The sequence below is a fragment of the Magallana gigas genome, chromosome 8 (genome assembly GCF_963853765.1).
Source record: "Magallana gigas chromosome 8, xbMagGiga1.1, whole genome shotgun sequence".
Lineage (NCBI taxonomy): Eukaryota > Metazoa > Mollusca > Bivalvia > Ostreida > Ostreidae > Magallana > Magallana gigas.
The window spans coordinates 4,156,003-4,177,661 of record NC_088860.1 but is presented as its reverse complement, the minus strand read 5'-3'; the positions used below and the strand labels follow the sequence as shown (position 1 = coordinate 4,177,661).

Genomic DNA, 21,659 nt, shown 5'->3' with positions numbered 1-21,659 from the left:
TTATGTATTAAATCAAAGAAGCTGGCATCAGTAACACCCTCACAAGTCCCAATCGGCAGCAAAGCCCGCGCGCTTTAAGTGATCAAGGAATGGCAATTTGGCGCAATTTTTTCCCCATCTTCAAATTACATGAAGACTCTTTTACTTAAAAGACGCTTGTGATATTACCGTTCTCCCCACTAACTCATCTACTTTCCGACGCTTTTGAATGGGGTGCTTAAGAGAAGAGCTCCCGTGCAATTTATCGACCTCTTAAGAAAATTATCCAAATTATGCTCCATAGAAAAAGACGTAAATTACAGCTATTAGACAACTCTGTGTATGTATAATGTAGGTCTAAACCCTCACGTGCATCGAAGGTAATTACCAATATAATCTCATTAGTGAGCTTTTTCTTCGCTCTCTTTATTACCGTTGTAAACCTGCACAACAGCATTTTCCTTCTTCTGTAAATTCTCTGTAATTGCTTGCAGGTGACTTAAGACTCCGCATGTTGTTTTTGAAAATAAATTGATGTTGGCCATTATATTAGATTGTTATGAATCAGTGCAAAAGATTTGAAGTATGCTCTAAACTGTTGGCTTAATTAGTAATTTGGGGTCTTAAATTAGAGAGGGTATTGCTCTTTGCCTAAGAGAATTAAGTTTGGTTGGCAATTATAAAACATCTAAATCTACCGTTTACATATAGTTAAGTACAGGTTTCTCATGCAGAAAGTACGTGTGAAATTAATTTCTTGTTTTAATGGCGTGTTACTTCTGCTTATTTTTATAAAGCTGGCGGTACAAGTTAACGTTTCTTGTATTCAACTCCCGTAACATTTCAACAATACAAGGCAAGAGCTTCGCAGACTTTCAATATTAGATAACCATATTCAATTTTTTTTATTTGGTAGTAAAACCAAATGATACCAAAAGTATGACTTTCAAAACTTCAAAAAAGTTACTAGAACTGTAATGCGTCCTTGTAAAGCGCATTTGAACTGGGGTTGAGACTAATTGCAGAAAGAAAAGAAACTACGCCTAAAATAAGAACTTTTATAAAATTCAGCTACGGATATTCCTGATATTATAAAAATGAGAACTGCAGATCATTATAAAGGATTTATCCATCTCAGATCAGGGCATTTGAATAAACAAGAAAATCAACTTTAATAACAGTGAACGTGACGCCTTTCTGCTGAGATCAACCAGCTGTATATAAATGTAGATATAATGTCACTGTAAATGCGGGGAATCCACAATCTACTGGAGTTTAAAAACACAATGGCCTGTGATACAACAAAAATACGTTGATAAATCATAAATCAAGATCATCATGGTTTGTCTTTTCTTTTTATTCCGTTACAAATGATGTAAGACACAATGTGAACGAGAATACGTCCAATGATACAATATGCAAATGTATAATATATGAATGAAAGATATTTCATGTTCAAAGGTTAAAGGTGAAAGTTTGCAACGGAAGTTTATACAGAAAAGACGAAGTTAATGAAGAGACAGGACAGCAACGATAAACCTGTTCCCATAATGCCTTTCGCCGAGGACAAACACGTGATTGTAGGACAACAATACAAGCATGCGCAAGAGAACGCGAGAGGGATACATGTAGTTTGTAATCTAACTTGAATTATACTAGACATGTATTTATAAAACGTAAAATGCTACATTACAATATTACATAAATTTAAATGACTAGATTTTTTTACATATAAATAACAGCTAGGATCTTTACAAAAGGAAATACTAAATCATTCACAGAATTCTAAGAAAGAGTTTATGATGTTATGCATCTACATGGCTACTATATATATGTATAGCTAAAATGTATGTTTATGCATGCATCCATATGGATTTTAAGTAAACATGTGACAAATAACAATAATAGAATTTTCAAAGTAAATCGAATATAGAAATCAAGCTATTGTAACAGCATTATGTTAACGAGATAGAAGTTATCGTGATGTAATGGTTTCTCTTCTCCGATCACGTGATCATCATGTGTCGGGGTTTAGTAGGACCAGCGTCATGTTGACCCTCCGCTTGTTGCTGAAGGACGACCTGAGGGCGTCTACGGCCACCGTGTGTCTGACTCCCACCATGGACTGTCCGTCAATGGATAGGATCACCAGCCCCGGCTGTACAACCAACAAGAAATCACATACTAGATCACGCTCAAGTAAAAGCTAAAGCTGTATCAGTTTTAATCAAGTATTGAAGTACTGACGGGAGTTGATTTTCTCGATTATTATTTTATTTTAAAATCAACGATATGTAATTTCGCATGGCAAGTAGTTTCTTATTCGTATTTGAGTTAAGCACATTTTTATAATATGAATTTTTGAGCTTTTCCTACAATTGTAAGAATTCCGGGAATACACCATATGAATCATGTTGTGTAATATTTAAAGATCTAATTAATTCCATCAATGTATGCATCAGTCATGGAAATATTTTTGGAAATTGTATGGAACCCAGCAATATTGAACTTTAGTCTCGTTTAACCAGACACTCGGTTATCTCCGTTAATCTCTCTGCTTGTCGGAGATTTACGGAGACAGCCGAGCGTATGGTTTACGAGACGATATTGAACTCTGGCAAAAGAACACATACGACTGCAAAAAGTTGTTCGTACCATTTAAATCTGGCTATTTTCAAAGTATTCATAAATAAGTTTCCTTAAAAAACAATGCTTCAGAATACATTACATCGAATATCGATTATTTTCGAAAACTAAGTCTTGTCAGCGGCGATGATTTGTGCTTAGGTCCAAACACAGTTTCACTTCCGGTTTGCCAGAGTTACTGCATAGGAGAGTTGATTAAAATCAACTCCAGAAAACCAGCCTCTATGTATGGTTCCTTTCCGCTAGTCGCGCCTCTTTTCTGCATTTCTGCTGATTTTAAAATGACCCCCATTTCTCAAATTTAAACTTTTTGGAGAAAACAACTTTTTATTACAAAATTTCGTTTACAGGTTAACTTAGTATTTAGCTGCGGCTAACTGCTCCCGTGCGCTGTGTCGCCTTCTCTTCGTTTTGTCTTGGTTGGGGTTGGATGATACGTTTAGTTGTATGCATGTTTGTGTTTATTTTTCATCTTCGCTTGCCAAGTAAGTGTCCGAGATCATTTATCATTTAAATCAATCAATTTTTCAACGGAAAAAAAATTACGTTACTTTTTACGTAAACGTGGACGTATACGTCACTCTACCTGTATCGCCGGTTCATCCGCCGCCGCCCCGCCCTCCAACACCTGTTCCACCTTGATCTCTGGCTGTACCCTGCTCTCTATCCCCCCAGACACACACAATCCTGTAAGTGTGGAGGTACATGAAAAAATAACAATATCACTTTGTAACATGACTAAAATTTTAAATATTTTAAATTGAATAATTAGATGGTGTTCGATTGAAGTATATTTATAAATACCGTTTTCATGAAATATGATTAATTCACGTCTTTCAGGAATAAAAAGTTGCTCTACTAATCGAAGTAATGATTTTGATGTCTTTATCATAGAAACCTTACCTAGATTCTGTTTGTTTTTAGAAATATTGGCTGTTATTGTTTTTCGTGCTGATAAATCAAATGACGCTAAGGAACCAATGTCGCTTCTGGAAAATCAAAGATAAGTTTAGAACAGAATCACAAAACTCCTTATTTAGATTGATTTGTGTTTTGTTTTGTTGTTTTGTGTTTTATTTGTTTGTTTCTTCCTATATTTTTGAAAAATGTCTCGTCATTGACGGACCTGTATATTTCATACTAGAAAATCAATGTAAAGCTTAAATATACTGAGCATTTTACATATTGTCTTTGCGTTTTGGGGTGTTTTTGTGGTTTTTAGTGTCTACGCACTGTTCTGTCATCTAAACATTGTCAAACTTAAAAACACTTATCTCTAATTCGTCTATCTATAGTGAAACAAGGACACTACCTAGTGTCCTCCAGGATCGAGGCTGTCCCGCTGCCCAGTCCGGAATTTCCCCTGGATGTGTCAATCTGTTTGGGTGTGTCTGTCTGTCTGTAGCTGTCCCTGGCTCCAGACAGTGCCTCCACTACGGTCCTCTTCATCTCCTGCTCCCGGGAAAACTGCTCCACCGACTTCACGTAGAAATGACCGTGCTCATCTGTCAACGAGCGTAATAATACACAAGGTCAACAACCTCGCACATTATAGAAGTTTTGGAAATTAAGAAATTGTGAGGAATTGGAATATGTATACTAATAAATTTTGATTTGCTCTTATTTTGGCTGTAAATAAATAAGTAGTTTTAAAATGATTTATTATAGTGGCATGGCATGTGTATCATAAACAAATACAGAGACATGTATATTATATACATGTATTAGTACTGTAAACCAATTTTTATTCGCGGCGACTTTATTTCGCGATGAACTGCCGATAAACGTGTTTGCGACGACTAATGTTTGCGACCTAGTCTTATCCAGACCTGTATTGTTATAAAAACTATAATAGACAAAGGATTGATTCACGGCGAGAAATATTCGCGATGACAAGGCTCTCGCTAACCTCGCGCAAATTTCTCGCACGCGAATAAAAGTTGGTTTACAGTAAATGGAATTATGGAATTTTAACACCCGGTCCATCGGACCTCTATATCAGTGTTGATTTTTTTTTTTAAATGTTAACAAATTGATCTGAAACAAATTGTATACGAATAAAATATGTCTTTATTTTAGAAAACAATGCTCACAAAATATATTTCAATTGGATTGATTTCGTACTTTTATTCCTATTTTTTTTTTTTGGCGGAGGCAGTATCCTTGACATATTTTAAATAAAAAAGTTTAACATGGAAATAAAAAAGAATAAATTTGTTTTTGAATGTTTCCGTCATTTTTATATGTTGGCATTGCAAAAAGTAATTTGCTATAAGTTAAGAGAAGTGCGCCTACAGATAACTGCCTCATTCAGTATAACTTTATCTGGTGTATCATTCGAAGCATTACGGATGAATAATAAATGTGTCAAAACCCAATCTGCACTGAAATTTAATTTTTATTTATTTGAAATATATGAATGATAAGATATATTAATATTTCAATACATCAAAACTTCATGCATTATCAGACATGTGTGATAATGATAACAATATCTAACTGTGACGTCATACAACACTGTTACAACACGGGGAATACCGATTGCGTAACCCATTTCCGGAATGGCGTCTGTTTAAAGGAATTACATGATTTTATTATTGCATTTGATTTGTTGGAATGCATGACCCAAATGATTTGTGAAATTTTATCTAAATGTTGTGATTATCTGTACAGAAATATGATACATATAAGAAAGCTTTTAACAACTTGATAGGGACATAAAAAAAAAAGAATTCAACTGCAAGAAGCGAGCATGTTCATATATATCTAGTCAAAGGCTTTTGCATTGTAGGCATTGACTTGTGGCAATGCATCCTTGTTGTACTGTCCTCGTTTATATAGCTGGTTTCGACAATAATGGAATTACAGACTTCTATAGCTCATTTGAATATATTAAGTACTACATGTATATTCTTTGATTCTAATCTTTGTTACATCAATCCAAAAATAAATTAAAATACTAGTAATACACACACTACTCTAACACTCATCATAATATAATTTGTCACTAAATAACAAATAAAATGGCATATGAAAAATTACCGTATTTATATACTCTAACTTTTAACAACATCGATAGAAACATGAAATAGCTGGACAAGCCCCTACCTGTCTCGGTGTGCAGCAGGTGTTTCCTGGGTTTCCTGTCCTTCTCGTGGTTCAGGTACAGGTGTAGTTTGGTGGACAGCTTCTCGTAAGCCTCGGTTTCGTACCGACTGACGGAGAGCTCGAACCTATAGATGTCCACTGGGTAGATGACAGATCTGTAAACCAATACAACCACAGCAAATACAGTAGATGATACCAATTAACCTACAGCAAATACAGTAGGTGATATCAATACAACCACAGCAAATACAGAAGATGATACCAAAACAACCACAGCAAATACAGAAGATGACAGATATGTAAACCAAAACAACCACAGCAAATACAGTAGATGACAGATATGTAAACCAAGACAACCACAGCAAATACAGAAGATGATATCAAAACAACCACAGCAAATACAGTAGATGATACCAATACAACCACAGCAAATACAGTAGATGATACCAATACAACCACAGCAAATACAGTAGATGAAACCAATACAACCACAGAAAAAACAGAAGACGACAGATCTGTAAACTAAGAAAACCACAGCAAATACAGTAGACGATACCAATACAACCACAGCGAATATAGTAGATGATATCAATACAACCTCAGCTAGTACAGCAGACGACATCAATACAACCACAGCAAATACAGTAGACGATATCAATAACACCACAGCAAATACAGTAGATGACAGATATGTAAACCAATACAACCACAGCAAAAACAGTAGATGATATCAATACAACCACAGCAAATACAGAAGATGATACCAATACAACCTCAGCAAATACAGTAGATACCAATACAACCACACCAAATACAGTAGATTATATCAATACAACCACAGCAAATACAGTAGATGATATCAATACAACCACAGCAAATACAGTAGATGACCCCAATACAACCACAGTAAGTCAAATACAGAAGATGATACAAATACAACCACAGCAAATACAGTAGATGATATGAATACAACCATAGAAAATACAGTAGATTATATTGATACAACGAAAGCAAATACAGTAGATGACAGACCTGTAACCCAAGAAAACCACAGCAAATACAGTCGATGATACCAATACAACCACACTAAATACAGTTGTAGGCAGAACTGTAACACAATACAACCAAAGTAAAAACAGTAGATGAAAGACCTGTAAACCATTAAAACTACAGCAAATACAAAAGATGACAAATTTGTAATCCAATACAACCACAGGCTCAGCAAATACAGTAGATTAGAGATCTGTGAAACAATACAACCACAGCAAATACAGTAGAAGACAGATCTGTAACCCAAGATACCAATAGATGATAGATGATACCAATAAACCCACAGCAAGTACAGTAGACGATATCAATACAACCACAGCAAATACAGTAGATGATATCAAAACAACCACAGCAAATACAGTAGATGATACAAATACAATCACAGCAAATACAGTAGATGATACCAATACAACCACAGCAAATACAGTAGATGAAACCAATACAACCACAGAAAAAACAGAAGATGAGAGATCTGTAAACCAAGAAAACCACAGCAAATACAGTAGATGATATCAATACAACCACAGCAAATACAGAAGATGATACCAATACAACCACAGCAAATACAGTAGATGATATCAATACAACCACAGCAAATACAGTAGATGACCCCAATACAACCACAGCAAGTCCAATACAGTAGATGATACAAATACAACCACAGCAAATACAGTAGATGATACGAATACAACCATAGAAAATACAGTATATTATATTGATACAACGAAAGCAAATACAGTAGATGACAGACCTGTAACCCAAGAAAACCACAGCAAATACAGTAGATGATACCATTACAACCACAGCAAATACAGTAGATGTGACAATACCACCACAGCAAATACAGTAGATGATACCAATACAACCACAGCAAATACAGTAGATGATACCAATACAACCACAGCAAATACAGTAGATGACAGATCTGTAAACCAAGACAACCACAGCAAATACAGTAGATGTTACCAATACAACCACAGCAAATACAGTAGATGATATCAATACAACCAGAGCAAATACAATAGATGATACCAATACAACCACAGCAAATACAGTAGATGATATCAATACAACCACAGCAAATACAGTAGATGATACCAATACAACCTCAGCTAGTACAGTAGATGATACCAATACAACCACAGCGAATATAGTAGATGATATCAATACAACAACAGCAAATACAGCAGATGATATCAATACAACCACAAGCAAATACAGTAGATGATACCAATAAACCCACAGCAAGTACAGTAGACGATATCAATACAACCACAGCAAATACAATAGATGAGCCCAATACAACCACAGCAAGTCAAATGCAGAAGATGATACAAATACAACCACAGCAAATACTGTAGATGATACGAATACAACCACAGAAAATACAGTATATTATATAAATACAACCAAAGCAAATACAGTAGATGACAGACCTGTAACCCAAGAAAACCTCAACCTAATTAACTATCTAAATTGTTATATATTATTGTCTTTTCCCATATAAAGTGTGATAAAACACAATTAAAAATCAAGAAACATTTATTGGCAAAACCATGACCCACATTACACTCAAATTAAAGCTGATAACGGTCAAATAACCCGCAATGCTCCCGATGACGTTATGTGGCAATCTTAAGACCTTAAGTTAAGTAAGTTTCAAAGTGATTGTACCGAACAAATTATAGACCACACAGCTTCCTTAACTATTTCCATACCTGGTTCAAAGTGCTTGTTTTAGCAAATAATAGACTAAATTGTGTAAAATAAAGGATGGTTGTCTTGAGCAAAATTTGTTGTCCTATGGAAATATTTCAATAAAGATACCTGATTTCTCTAAGAAGCAGGATTTTTTCGGGGGTATCCAACATCGCCAGCAAGACTTCAAGTAAGCTGTCCAGGTCGTGGGTCTCATGGTACTAAGACAAAAAATCATTCATCATTGTACTAAAACGAACAAATCATTAATCAGACCAAAGTCGTTAGTTCTTCTACATTAAACAGTACGGGGAATTTGTCCTCGCACCTAATGACCGTTTAGTGATATTTAACATTGTGTACTATGTGACTTTTTGAGAAAAAAAAAAGTTAAATGTAGCCGGAAGATATAAGCATTGTTTATAAATCCGTTAATTACATTCCACATATTACAGACCAGTTAATGACTCGACAGAAGCGCGTGAGTGAGGGGAGGGGGACACGGCCAAGTCATTATTTGCCGTAATACGGGTCTTTTCATCCTGAGATTCCTTATATTATAACGAGTTGGGAAAAGCTTCACTTAGTTCTAATTAGATAGATCCTACAGATTGGTTTCTCTTCCTTTTTTATTTCTAATAGTCCATTATACAACCATAGCAGACCATCTTCTCATTAGGCGAGTGTCTTTAATCTACTATTAATTCTTTGTAGCTCCGTTTCATCATCTCGTTGTGTTAATTCTTACATAACAGAAACAGCTGTCAGAAGCTAAAGGGGGAGCGTAGGCTTTTGATACTAGATGAGACAAACAAATTAAAGCGCGGAGTTGCTGTAAATTTATCATTAGGTACACAGCGGATAAAAAAAGCCCTCATCTGATTATGCGCTTGTCAAAATAAGATAAAAGTACATTAATAGCTCTTGTAACAATCCACTCACTTTACATTAAATCTTTCATTCTATGAAGACCTTCTAGTGTTCATTAATTTTCGTTCGTTTTTCAAACGGTTACTCGAATTTTATCTCCAAGCTTTAAATAACTAGAAATAAAATAGGTCTTTTGCCTTTCTGTATCAAGCACCTGCAGCTGTGGGGAAGTACAAGAGTCCCCGGATGAGAGTCAAGTTTTAAATTCTTTATTGCTCCATCATTTAAGTGTTCATTTTCTTGACACTGTTTACATCGCACAAACAAAACCTAAACTGATAAAAATAATTTCTCACTAAAACGCTTTGCTTTTCTTCGTGTCAAGCGAGATAACCCAAACCGTTAAACAACATTACATTTCACGAGTAGTTGATGTTTAATGCGAGATAACTCGAAAGAACATGTGTATTTTGCAATACGATATAATTGTTTGTTCTGATCTTTTGTCATCTTTCTGATCTCACTTTTCCTATCTTTGGTAACCTGTTTGATCTCTAGTCACTTTTCCTATCTCTGGTAACCTGTCTGATCTCTAGTCACTTTTCCTATCTCTGGTAACCTGTCTTATCTCTAGTCACTTTTCCGATCTTTGGTACCGTTCTGATCTTTGGTAACCTTTCTGAACTCTGGTCACTTTTCCGATCTTTGGTAACCTTTCTGATCTCTGGTCACCTTTCTGATATTCGATAACCTTTCTGATCTTTCGTTACCTTTCTGATCTTTGGATACTTCTCTGATTTACCTGTTCTGATACTTTGTTACATTTCTGATTTTGCCTTTTTTATCTTTTTGAAGATTGCTTTTCGTTTAATTTTTCTGATCTTTTGTCATCTTTCTGATTGTACCATTGTCTTTACCGACGTTCATTATGATCACAGCAGCTGCTCTTCCTCTATGTTTATCCCTGTTGTCTCATTACACCGTGTGATGGCTTGGTCTTTGGATACTCTTCTAATATAACCGTTCTGATATGTGGCTACATTTCTGATTTTGCATTCATTTTTGATTTTTGGGCACAGAACTTATAATAGCTCTTTGAAATGTAGGTAGACTATTTTTACTGTATTACCATACCTTCCTGATCTGTGCCAGCATGCTGGACAACTCTCCGGAATCCAGGAACCTCTTGGCCGCTTCCTCCAAGGTTTTGATGCTGTTGGAGGACACAGTGGTTTTGTGGAACTTTGTGGAGGACACTACACTCCTCCCCGACTGATCCTGTTCTTTTGACACCTCTGAAAAGAAATTTTAAAAAACCTGAAAATTTATGCATATTAACTGATTGTACATTGCAGTATATAGTATTTGTGGTTACGAGAACAAACCAAATCTTTCTCACAAAAACATTTATTGCTTTTTTTTCGTTTACAAATCAAATTATAGCTGATCTACCTTGTTGCACCTTAAAATCATTCAGCTCTCGAAATTTTTGCAAATGATTTGAACACGCAAATATTTTCACATTAAAATCAAATGTCTATTGTCGGTATTCTGACAAATACTCACTACTTAATCTCATTAATTTTTGTATTCATAGTCTAAGAAAACATTCAAAGATTTTGAAATATTCTACATTTCTAATTGCAAAAACTCAAGTTGTTCAGTTTGAAAAAAAAATGGTGAAAATTAAAATATTCTCATCCCTTCTGATATAATATATTTGCATTTGGTCGTACTTTCTTTCAAAGTTTACCTTTTAATCTTTCCTCCAACCCTTTGCCTGAAAATGTCAAACAAAAATTTATTAATCAATCAATTTGAACAATAAGTTTGTCAACCAGTAACGAAATATAAACAGTAACTGACGTGAGAGGGGCTTGATCCGTAGACTCCCCTTTACTTTGTCTCTTAGAATCTTCCAGTTTCCAAGAGCACGGCTTCTTGAAGTGGGATCTACAAAGAACGGTGAAATATCATATAACTCTATTCATGGAAACTAGTGGACTCATTCTAAATCAAAGTACTGAAGTACTGACGGGAGTTGATTTTATCAATTATTATTCATTTTAAAATCAACGACATGTTACTTTGCTTGGCAAGTAGTTTATAATCTATCTTTGAATTATGCACATTTTTATAATATGAATTCTCGGACTTTTCCGACAAGAATTTTGAGAAACACCCGTATGAATCGTGTTGTGTTATGATTAAAGATAGAATTGATTCCATCAAACTATGTATAAGTAATCGAAATATTCAAAAAAATGTAAGGATTCAAGCAATTATGAACTCTAGTCTCGTTCAGTCAGATGCTCGGCTGTCTCCGTTGATCTCCAACAAGCAAGAGAATGTGTACACCAGGTCACGTGAAAGCTTGATGACGCGACATCTAAATAGAGAATGATTCTCTGCTTGTCGGAGATTTACGGAGACAGCCGATGGTTGAACAAGACTTTATTGAACTCTGGCGTATGAATACATACGACTGTAAAAAATATCTAAATTGTTCGTACTATTTAACATCTGACTATTTTCAAGGTATTCATAAATAAGTTTCTTAAAAACCAATGCTTCAAGATACATTACATCGAATTTATCGATTATTTTCAAGAACTAAATCTTGTCAGCGGTGATGATTTGTGCTTAGGTCCAAACACTGTTTCACTTTCGGTTTGCCAGAGTAACTGCATAGGAGAGTTGATTAAAATCAACTCCCAATCAAAGTACTGAAAGTACTGATAGGCGGAAGCATGATTGCAGGTTGTCAATGTCATAGTGTTATTATAACTTTTTTCTTTTTAAGAATTAGTTTGAGAACATAAAACACTATTCTAATATGTCAATTAAGGTATATACATGTAGTAAATGTGGAAATACTCTGTTACTGCACCAGATTAGTCTGGATCATGCCTTAAATAAAGATTCGATGAGAAGAGCAATTTAAACATCAAAACATTTATTTGGTGAAGTACATTTGTATAACAGTTGATACTTATATGCAAGCTGAAATTACAGATATACATTTTCATTTCTTATGCCGATTTATTAAAAATGTTCACTTTGACATCAAAATGATGAAAGAATATTATAGTATTAGAATTTAGTAAACTGAACTTCTGAAACTGTAGTATTTTATTATTAACAATAATGTTTCACAAAAATGCAGAAGTTATATTTGTACATCATTTGATTACAGTATTTTACAGAAGTAGTATGTGTGTCACTTTGCTTACCTGAGAAGCAATAGCCATTGAGAAATCAGCTTCATAGAATAATACACAAAATATCTGGACAATGTGTTGTAAAAAAAAGGTATTTAACAAAGATTTTTAGATGTTTTCTTAATATATTCTCAAGTTTAACAGTAACAGGGTGATTTCAAAGTCATTTTATTTGTGGAGAATTGCAGACCTCTAATTGATCCACAGATTGCAGTTCATATATTTTGTTGACAAATGTTTAAAACTTAAAAAGAATGTATTTACTTACTGTACTGTATACCAAACATATTTTACAAAGATTAAACATATATGCAAATGTTGAGAATTAAAATACAATGTAAAAGCCCAGTAATTTATGGATAACTATATATTGATATTCAATAATGTACAAATTATGTGTCCTTTACAATTGCTCCATGTTGTACTGTCAAATCACAGGTCTCTAGTATTGAAGACATTTGAACTTTTAACTTTTAAGTTTTTATTTTAATACTAATGGAATCTTCAAGAGAACTTCCACCATTACAGAACATAGACTTTCAAAGAATCCCTTTATGGCTGCATGCTGTAATGGTGTTTTTGGGAAGCGTGTAATCCTGGGGTGTGCCATTTGTGGAACAACAATTTCAATTCACTAGTGTTGTCTTGCATCCATTATACCAATGAAAACTGTCTTTTTCAGCAGGATATTCTAAAATGTGTTGATGAAAAATGAATAATGGATATGTTATCAAGCAATATTTCATTACAATATACTTGACCTCCAATAAAGAAAATATGGATTTTAAAAAAAATTAATCTATAAAATATTTTGAATTTATATGTGTTTTACCTTAAATAATTTATTTTCAAAAGTAGACATGTATTTTGCAAATAAAGGATGAGATATATAAAAAGATCGCACAATATGAATTATCAATAATTGTAAGGTTATTTTGGTATATTACATACATGTACAAGTAATGGAAAATAAAGTGATTGAACTGTAAATGAAAGTTTAATGTTTTTTCTCCAAAATTCTTCAGTTTTAAATTGCATTTAGTACAAGAATATTTACTATATTATTAAAGATATGACAACAAGATATCTGTGAGTCAATGCTCACTAGTGATACCCCTGCTCTGATGTGTATACAAAAAAGCATAGTTAACATTACATGTAATGGGAAGTTGACATCAAAATTTTGAAAAATTAATCCTACCGAATGGCATGCCTTAACAAAGACTGAGTTAAAATTTCAAGCATCTGCGATTGTTGCTGAGATATCTTTGACAAAATTTGTGATATAGACAAACAGACATACAAGGGTAAAATAATATACCCCCTCTCCTTCCGAGCATGGGTATAATTAGTTCATACTTAAACAAGAAAACCACGGGGAATATCGTATTTAAATTTAGTTGTATTTACTAACCTTGAAAATGGTGTTAAGGCCATTAAGATGAGGATTCCAGCATATTTCAGATGCCCTGCTTCCATTTAGAAGTTGCAAACGTGCAATGTTTGTCCCTCTTTAAAAGTGCTGAACTGGGAAGCCAACACCGCATTTTTATAGCATCCATCTTTTTCTTTATTTTGCTTGAATTTAGCCGTGCACCCAAATTTACCAACTCTCCCCTTCACCAGAGATGAAGAATGATGTTGGGCTCTCATTGTCTCCTCTTGTCAGTTAATGTTAATCAGTTTCTTGACATTCATCTGAAAGAACATATACATATAGAACAAATAGATATATGTAAGGTTATTATCTATAATCATTGTCAGGTATATAATTGAGTCTTTTTGGAATTGCAATTAATCATGAACATGGTGGATCAAAGATATACTGGTATATAGCCCAAGTTCTCATGAATTGGAAATTTTAAAATTTAAAAACAAAAGATGCAGTCATCAAAATTATCATATAAATTATGATGTAGAGAAATTTCCATAGTCACTCTCATTATAGAGTAATGATAAGGTAATTATGAGATACAAGTAAATACAGTAGGTTAAAGGATAAATCATATTAATTTTTTTTTAAATGTTCAATTGAATATCTTTGCAATAGCCTATCTGAAATATTCATTATATCAACCATGAATTGTATCTTGTATGATACTTAAAAGCTATATTTGAGATATTTTTAGAGAAAATTCATTTGCATTATTCATGAGTCATTTTTAAACCAAGCTGAATATGGTATTTTTTTATAAGCAAAATGAATGAACCCTATATCATACAGCGCAGTTCGTAACATATTATAAAATCACCATATGAACATATAGATCTGCAAAGATGTCACAAAATATTAAAGGTTTAAAAAAAGGAAATGTTATCTTCCTTTATATTCGATTCCATTGTGCTAAATTTTAATCTTTAAAGATATCCTGTAGGCCTCGCCTTGTACAGTATTCATAACAAAAGACCGACGTTTCAGAATTATCGATGAATGCCTAACACAAACAATATAAATTCTTTCATAAAATTTATATACTTATCAGAGATTTCTCTGATTCTAACCCCCGCTTTTATATTGTGACATGTCTCCTCCGCACGTCACAATATACAAGCGGGGATTAAGAACGTACCAGCTCCTCGATCAAGATTATTGTAACATGAAAATCTAAAATGATGAGGCAAACGTTTATACAATGAGAAATAACACATTAATTACCTAACTTACCTTACGTATGTCGAAGATGGACAGTCACTGGTTGTTCTCAACGTGCGTTTGTTGACAAAAATTTTTACACTGCATAACGTTATGCAGTATTGTCTGAGATTACTACGCGAAACGTTGGTATGTTTACAAATAATTTATAAGCATTGTATCATTCTTATAATCTTTTTAAATAGATTTATACACACCCTTGTTTTTTTTTTTTTATAAAAGGCATTCATTACCTGTTTCCCTATCAATTTTTCCTTCTGTACTCATAAACACGCAATTTCAAATTGAACTATTTTTCCCTCGGAATTTCATCTACAGGCATCAGACTCCGTGCTTATCCCTTGTTTATGTCGCATACCATCGCAAGAGTTATCGTTCGTTCCTGTACTATCAAAAACGTAAATCTGCCACTTGCTATCTTTGCTATAGGCATTTTCAATGGATAATTAAAAGCGATGAAGTAAAAATTTAGAGACATACCTCAGTTCTATTATCAGAAACGATGTTTAAGCGGGGGTGGAACAGTGGGGGGGGGGGGGGGGTATAGAGTTGTGTGCCCTTAGTTTAAATAACATCCGATAGTTTACCATGAAAAAGGGCAGGAATTTGACCTATGACGTAGAAGGTCATGAAAGCAATTGCAATAGGCGCTTCCGCCTAAAAATTACCCGTTCCCTTTCGTCGCCCCACTAATTACCTTTACTGAAGGCTTTGGCTGAAAACTTTGGTACCCTCGGGCTTCCTGAGATCTCTGTCATCGGCGATGTCCCTCCGTCCGTGTGTCTATCTGTCTGCCGTGCTCGTCCAACATCGACATCGTCATCTTCTCCAGTTTTATCTTCTGTATCGGTTAGTTCAAATGATACTGAATGGCGCTTGGATTTCGCAGTAGAGTTACCATGCGTTTCTACCTGCAAAATTGACAGTTCGCTTTCATCTATAAGTACATCTTGCGTTGAAAAGCTCATGGAGTCTTCTTGTGCAGAATCCTCATTATTTTCGAAACCGGAATATCTCTCTTCCAAATCACTTATTTGTCTGTCAAAACTTCTCATGACATCTTCCTCGTCATACACTATAAAACCAGTACTTTCTTGTCTGTTAACAGAGGCGTCCTGATGAATTGGAGATGCGTGTGCGCTCTCCATCTCTTCCTTCACTTCAGCCTCGTCCTCGACGTGGCTCTCGTGGTTGCTGACGTCATGTAAAATGATGCTGAACACGGGTGACGGTGACATGTTGTGAACGTTATACTTATTGGTGAGTTCCGGGCTATTCATTCCCGACCCCCAGTCCGAGTCCTCCATGTGACTCCTCCGTGTAGATGCCGGGCTGACGGTCTCGCCGTCCCCAGAAAGGTTGGATTTTTCGTCGTCGTCGGACCAGGCAGTGTAACGTCGAGTTTCCGGTGAGCAGCTCAAGTTCAGTGAGCAGGTGTCTGAGCCGTGTGACCTTTCTGACACATAAATCACTTCCTCTCTGTTAACCTCAGCCATTACAATATGGCGCGATGATGGCTTGACAATATGTATTGCGTCATCAGTTTGGGGGCTTGGTGTTGTCTGGAACCTTGTTTCACTGTTTGTTTCCATTAAAGTCACTCGTTTGTTTCTCATGTCGGTTAATTCAAATTCCTCCATCCCCATTCTATTCAGGTCCATACTATATTCTCCTTTTACCCCAGAGCCATCATCCGTATCCGATTCATCGTCATAGTTACTGGAAGTATATCCGTTCATTCGGATATCTGGGTTGAAGGCAGGATTTTGGAACCCTTCAGCATGTTTCCACATTTCTAAGTTTACAAATTCTAAATCGTCCACGTCGCTGTCAGTGTGAATAGATATCTTTTCTTTACTCGATCCCTGGCTTGCGCTCGGAAGGTAAATTTCTGATTGGAGCGGAAGTCCGCCATTGACAGCGCTATCAGAGATAGTATCACGTGATCTTTGTGACAGAACCTCCACCGGGACCTTTACATGGAGTCCTGTGTGTTTGCGGGCTACGTAAAGAATAAGAAACGATTAAATCTGATGTTTTATGGAATTTTATTGATAATAATAGCAATATCAACATTTACTGTTCAGCTGATTCAGTGCCATGATAAAGTATGTGAACGTACTTCCAGATCTAAGGTTTCCCTTGGTCCAGGAATATTTCCCATAGACTTCTTTAAACGCTGGATAACGCCCGACGTCCTGTTGATCAAAAAAATATTCTCCAGTAGACGTAGCGCATACAATTTAAAGTGGAAAACAATTTAAACAAAACAAATTACAGAGACAAACTACCTACTCTTAACGTAATAATAATGTGATCCTGGCTTGTGAGGACTTCGATTGCCTTGGCGTGTGTGACGTCATCGAAATTTACACCGTTGACGTCTGCAATCTGGTCTCCGACCTTCACTCCCTGACTCTCTGCCTGTCCCCCTGGGTCAAGGCTAGAATATATTGGCAGAAGAATTTGGGATTTTAACTTAGGTATTGTTGTTTTATGAAATTGAATTATATCTTGTGGTTTTAAAAAGTTGAATTATGTCTTGTGGTTGAAAAAAGTTGAATTGTGCATTGTGGTTTGAAGAAATTCAATTGTGTCTTATGGTTTGTGATAGGTGACCTTAAATACACTTGTACTGACCTTGACACATAGATTCCCAGACAAAACTCTGACCCGCCCCTGATGTTCATCCCCAGTACTCCGTTATTGACCAGGGTCACTCGTCTCTCGGGGACATCCATGTCTAAACCTTTGATGTAGTGAACAGAGCCGCATTTTTCAAACTCTCCGCACACCACTGTTTTTCTCTCATGGTCAAACCTTAAATGTAATAATATTTAATTTTATCCATTCTTTGGATCATGGAAACTTTATTTGATTTTGCATTGATGTCAGATCGTATAGTAGTTTTCTACTGACCATGCTGTTTTTTCTTTAACCAGTCGCCATTTTGGCAGGTGCCCGGTCCACTTTAGTGTCATAGTGACCTCTGGTCCGCGGGTCAGCAGCCTTTCCACAATGCTGCTGGGTTTGTCCTTCAGACTGACCCCGTCCACGGCCAGGATCCTGTCCCCCACCTCCAGCCCACCGCGATCTGCTCAGGTAAACACTCAAAGGTTAATTACCATTACAGAGAATGATATTAATATTAGCTTTTTAAGAACAGAAAACTTAGCTGTAATATAATTTAGGTCCTTGTTTGCAAAGAATCGCTGTAAATGTAACTCGTGTTATTAGTTACTAGTACATCTAGTTTAATGCTGTAGTACTCGCAGTTTCTAAGAAAACGTTATGTTCCATTTTGTAGACTTCTCGTGTGGAGTCTGTAAAACATCTATCTATATCAACCATTTTCAAGGGATCCGGTAAGAGCTGGGGAAATTCCCGTACCTGCCGGAGAGTCGGGAATGACCTCGCTGACGTACACCCCTAGCGCATGCTCTGATCCGCCCCTGATGCTGAATCCCAGACCCTGTGTAGCCCCGTCCCTCAGTAGCGTGACGTCACGGATTTCCCCGCGCTCCCAGTCTTCCTCTGATTCACTCTCTGAAAATAAGTATGCCTTATATAAGTATGATTTCATAATTAAAAATGAATATTTGACATACATGTACAAGTAAATGGATGTAGAATACAGTAGATACATGTATATAAGAAAGTATGAAAAGACCTTTCTTGGTATTCCATTCATAACTGAGATTTCATTCAGTGGTATATATGTGACTAAAATACCAGGAAACGTTTGACATATCTACCGGGTATATAAGACTTGGGGATCAAGCACATGTGTGGTTTGACTGCTTCTGATTGTGTACCTCGTACAAACTTCTTGTGTAAAAAAAAATATTTCAGCCCGGTCTCTGTTTATTCAGAAAATATCAGCTCTGGGAAATAACAAGGTAGAGCAGTTATTTTATTACACGGTGCAGACTAAATTGGTCCGGTTTCTGAATTATTTAACAGCAATTCTGACAGCAAACAACGAGTTATTTAATTCAGCCTCGGAAAATGACGACGAATTTAGGATGTATGTACGTAATTATTACTTTTTTTTAACATTTCGTAATGATTTATTTTTGTGTGTGTGGAATCAGTTTATGTCGATCATTGTTGAAATTGTTACATTTTTGGTATCCTGCTTTGTAAAACGTAATCGAATGAATATGTTGTTCTTATTTAAACTTTTTAACATTCCCTATTTTATTCGCCTTGCAATTGTGCCGTATGCAATACTTTTTGTGATTTTAAAACAGAAATAACAATATGCGGACATGTTGTTGATTACCTCAATATTTATTGGAGAATCAGATAATACTGGTAAACGCATCAATACTAACTACATTCGCTATAGATGAAAATTACACACCTCCATTACAATCTTTAAGTGAATTGATCGCGGGTCCATATGTCACCTATCTAGTGTTGACAGATGCCCCCGGTGTGTTTTCTTACCTGAGTAACATACCTGGTCCAGACAATCGCCTAAGAAAACAAGTTGCCCAGCCAAACCAAAAACAATGGCGGCACAAGACGGAACAAGGATTAATAATTAATGGAGGAGAAGTTAAGAATTATTGATGTACATCTCGCTTTCTTTGTCTTTCAAGAAACCTTAGAAATATGAGATTTTTAGTTTGCTTTTTCACTAGATTTGATCCTCCGCAAGATTTTCCACACTTAAATGGAAGATTACTGACCAGTTTTGACCCCGGTTTTCAAAATTTATATATAACATTTATGAAATTAGTTTTATAATCTAACATAATGTGTTAATTCTATATCGGCATAACTGAACTAGTTCCATGAAATCACTTTTAAAACTCTTCATCCTGCAAATTTCCTTTTTTTTTTTTAAAACATCAATATGTAGCTGTCACAGTTGTCTAACAGTTAACAAAATATTTATAAGAATTTAAATAAAGTCTTAATTATAACTTTAATAAATCAACAAAAAGCTACAGTAGGATGAAAAGGGTAATTAGTTGAACATATCTTTTTAAAATTTCTTTTTCTTTTTGGTTGAATTTGGGTGGGGGAAGTTGTCAAAATTTTCCTGTTTGAAGTGAACCATACCGCTGCTGAAGCTGACCGTGGTGCCTATCCCGTCATCCTCTTCTTCCCAGAAAAAGGTTTTGAGCTGACCCCTAGCCTGTCTCTGGCGCGTCTGTCGGTCAAACTCTTGCAGGTGCGCGACCGGAACCAGTCGACGGAGGACATGGATGACCTCCATACGGTTCTCCTCCCGAATGACCTTGAAGAGCCCGGGGATGAGGCGCTCCACCCTACGCCTCTTGTAGTAGTCATTAAGGAGTTTGTATAGACCCCGGCGCTCCGGCTCAGTTAACACCTCCCGACACACCTCATTGAACCTCTCCACCGCGGTGTGCCGCCGCGAAACACCGTAATCCATTGGAACTTCGCTCTTTTCGGAAAAAAATGAGAAAAAGGGAAATTGAATATTGATTGAATACAAGATTAAAAAATATATTGGCTGTACTACGTTCTCCGTCCACATACATTTTTACTGCACGGTGGTATTTTACGATTTCAAGATGAAATTTTGAATAAATCCAACCTACTACCATTAATTTACTCTTGCAATGACAAATGTATCAAACAAAACAAATAAATGATCAGTTCTAAGTACCACTGAATAAACTGCATTTTTAATTTTGATTTCAAATTATCCTTTACAATATGTGTACGATACAGTTTACTTACTATGTAGATGTATGTCTCATTGGTAGCTACTCCCAGGCCGAATACGAGATTTTGGGAGAATAATTGATGCGTCTAAATTTCATGGTTCAAAAAATCAATACTTGGCCAGCTGTCGCGCGACAAAACCATATCTGCTCCATTTGTCATTTTACATCTTCAGAAATATTGATGATTTTGTTTACATATTCAGTTTCTTCATTTCTTTTTTTCAGATAACCCATCAGTGTTCAAACATAAAGATGTATTTAAAAAGAAGACAAAACCAGGGACGTATATACGTCCCTGACAAAACAGATTGGTAGTGACATTGTATATCAATTAATTAAATACATTTCCTAAACAAAAGTAAATGCTTGAATTAGAGCGGGATATACCCACCCCAAAACTTTTTCAATACCATTTTTATTCCTTGGTACACACGCAGCTTGGCTATGTGTTCATTGAAATGACAGCATGCAATTTTCTAATTTCATAATTCTAAACTTCAATTATGGCGATTAGATAATGTTAAAGTGTATGTTTAGCAAACTATAGTGAATGATTGACGAGAGTCCAGGTGGCAGACACCATGTTTATGCATCAACTCCCCCGCCCACCTCCAATCCAGACCCCCCCCCCCCCTAAATTTTCATATATTTAAATTGTTTGACAAAAAATTAAATCATTTTCTCGGAACATCTTCAAGACTAAATAAGGGCTTTACTGATTCCAAT

At 35.6% G+C, this 21,659-nt stretch overlaps 1 protein-coding gene and 1 long non-coding RNA gene across 5 annotated transcripts; both read right to left on the bottom strand.

Moving 5' to 3' along the window:
- Positions 1-1,317: 1,317 nt before the first annotated feature.
- LOC105337598 (PDZ domain-containing protein 7) lies at positions 1,318-21,187 on the bottom strand. 3 transcript variants are annotated; one of them, XM_034473173.2, is made up of 18 exons: positions 20,947-21,187; positions 20,299-20,647; positions 18,616-18,771; positions 18,145-18,319; positions 17,866-18,045; positions 17,521-17,668; positions 17,348-17,423; positions 15,923-17,227; positions 11,218-11,304; positions 11,105-11,131; positions 10,486-10,646; positions 8,611-8,702; positions 5,734-5,888; positions 5,164-5,193; positions 3,938-4,130; positions 3,529-3,614; positions 3,212-3,312; positions 1,318-2,137 (listed from the first exon to the last, which is right to left on the bottom strand). In XM_034473173.2, exons 2-18 carry the CDS (start codon positions 20,633-20,635, stop codon positions 1,997-1,999), a joined length of 3,450 nt encoding a protein of 1,149 aa, XP_034329064.2. In that variant the 5' UTR covers positions 20,636-20,647; positions 20,947-21,187; the 3' UTR covers positions 1,318-1,996. The 3 variants fall into 3 exon arrangements, with proteins under 3 accessions (XP_034329064.2, XP_011440695.3, XP_065924273.1); XM_011442393.4 differs by lacking the exon at positions 5,164-5,193 and having other exon boundaries at positions 20,947-21,183; XM_066068201.1 differs by lacking the exons at positions 20,299-20,647; positions 20,947-21,187 and adding an exon at positions 19,678-20,058.
- Positions 12,229-15,688, bottom strand: LOC136271110 (uncharacterized). Of its 2 annotated transcripts, none has more exons than XR_010708946.1 (3): positions 15,459-15,688; positions 13,987-14,270; positions 12,229-13,263 (listed from the first exon to the last, which is right to left on the bottom strand). It is a non-coding gene; the product is annotated as an uncharacterized lncRNA (long non-coding RNA). The 2 variants fall into 2 exon arrangements; XR_010708945.1 differs by lacking the exon at positions 15,459-15,688 and adding an exon at positions 15,238-15,428 and having other exon boundaries at positions 12,230-13,263.
- Positions 21,188-21,659: the final 472 nt, after the last annotated feature.

Coding starts and splice junctions, on each gene's coding strand:
- LOC105337598 (XM_034473173.2), bottom strand. CDS start 20,635: ATGGATTACGGTGTTTCGCGGCGGCACACCGCGGTGGAGAGGTTCAAT. Junction 11,132..11,217: donor ACGGATCAAGCCCCTCTCAC/GTCAGTTACTGT, acceptor TGACATTTTCAG/GCAAAGGGTTGGAGGAAAGA. Junction 10,647..11,104: donor GTTGGAGGAAAGATTAAAAG/GTAAACTTTGAA, acceptor ATTTCTTTTCAG/AGGTGTCAAAAGAACAGGAT.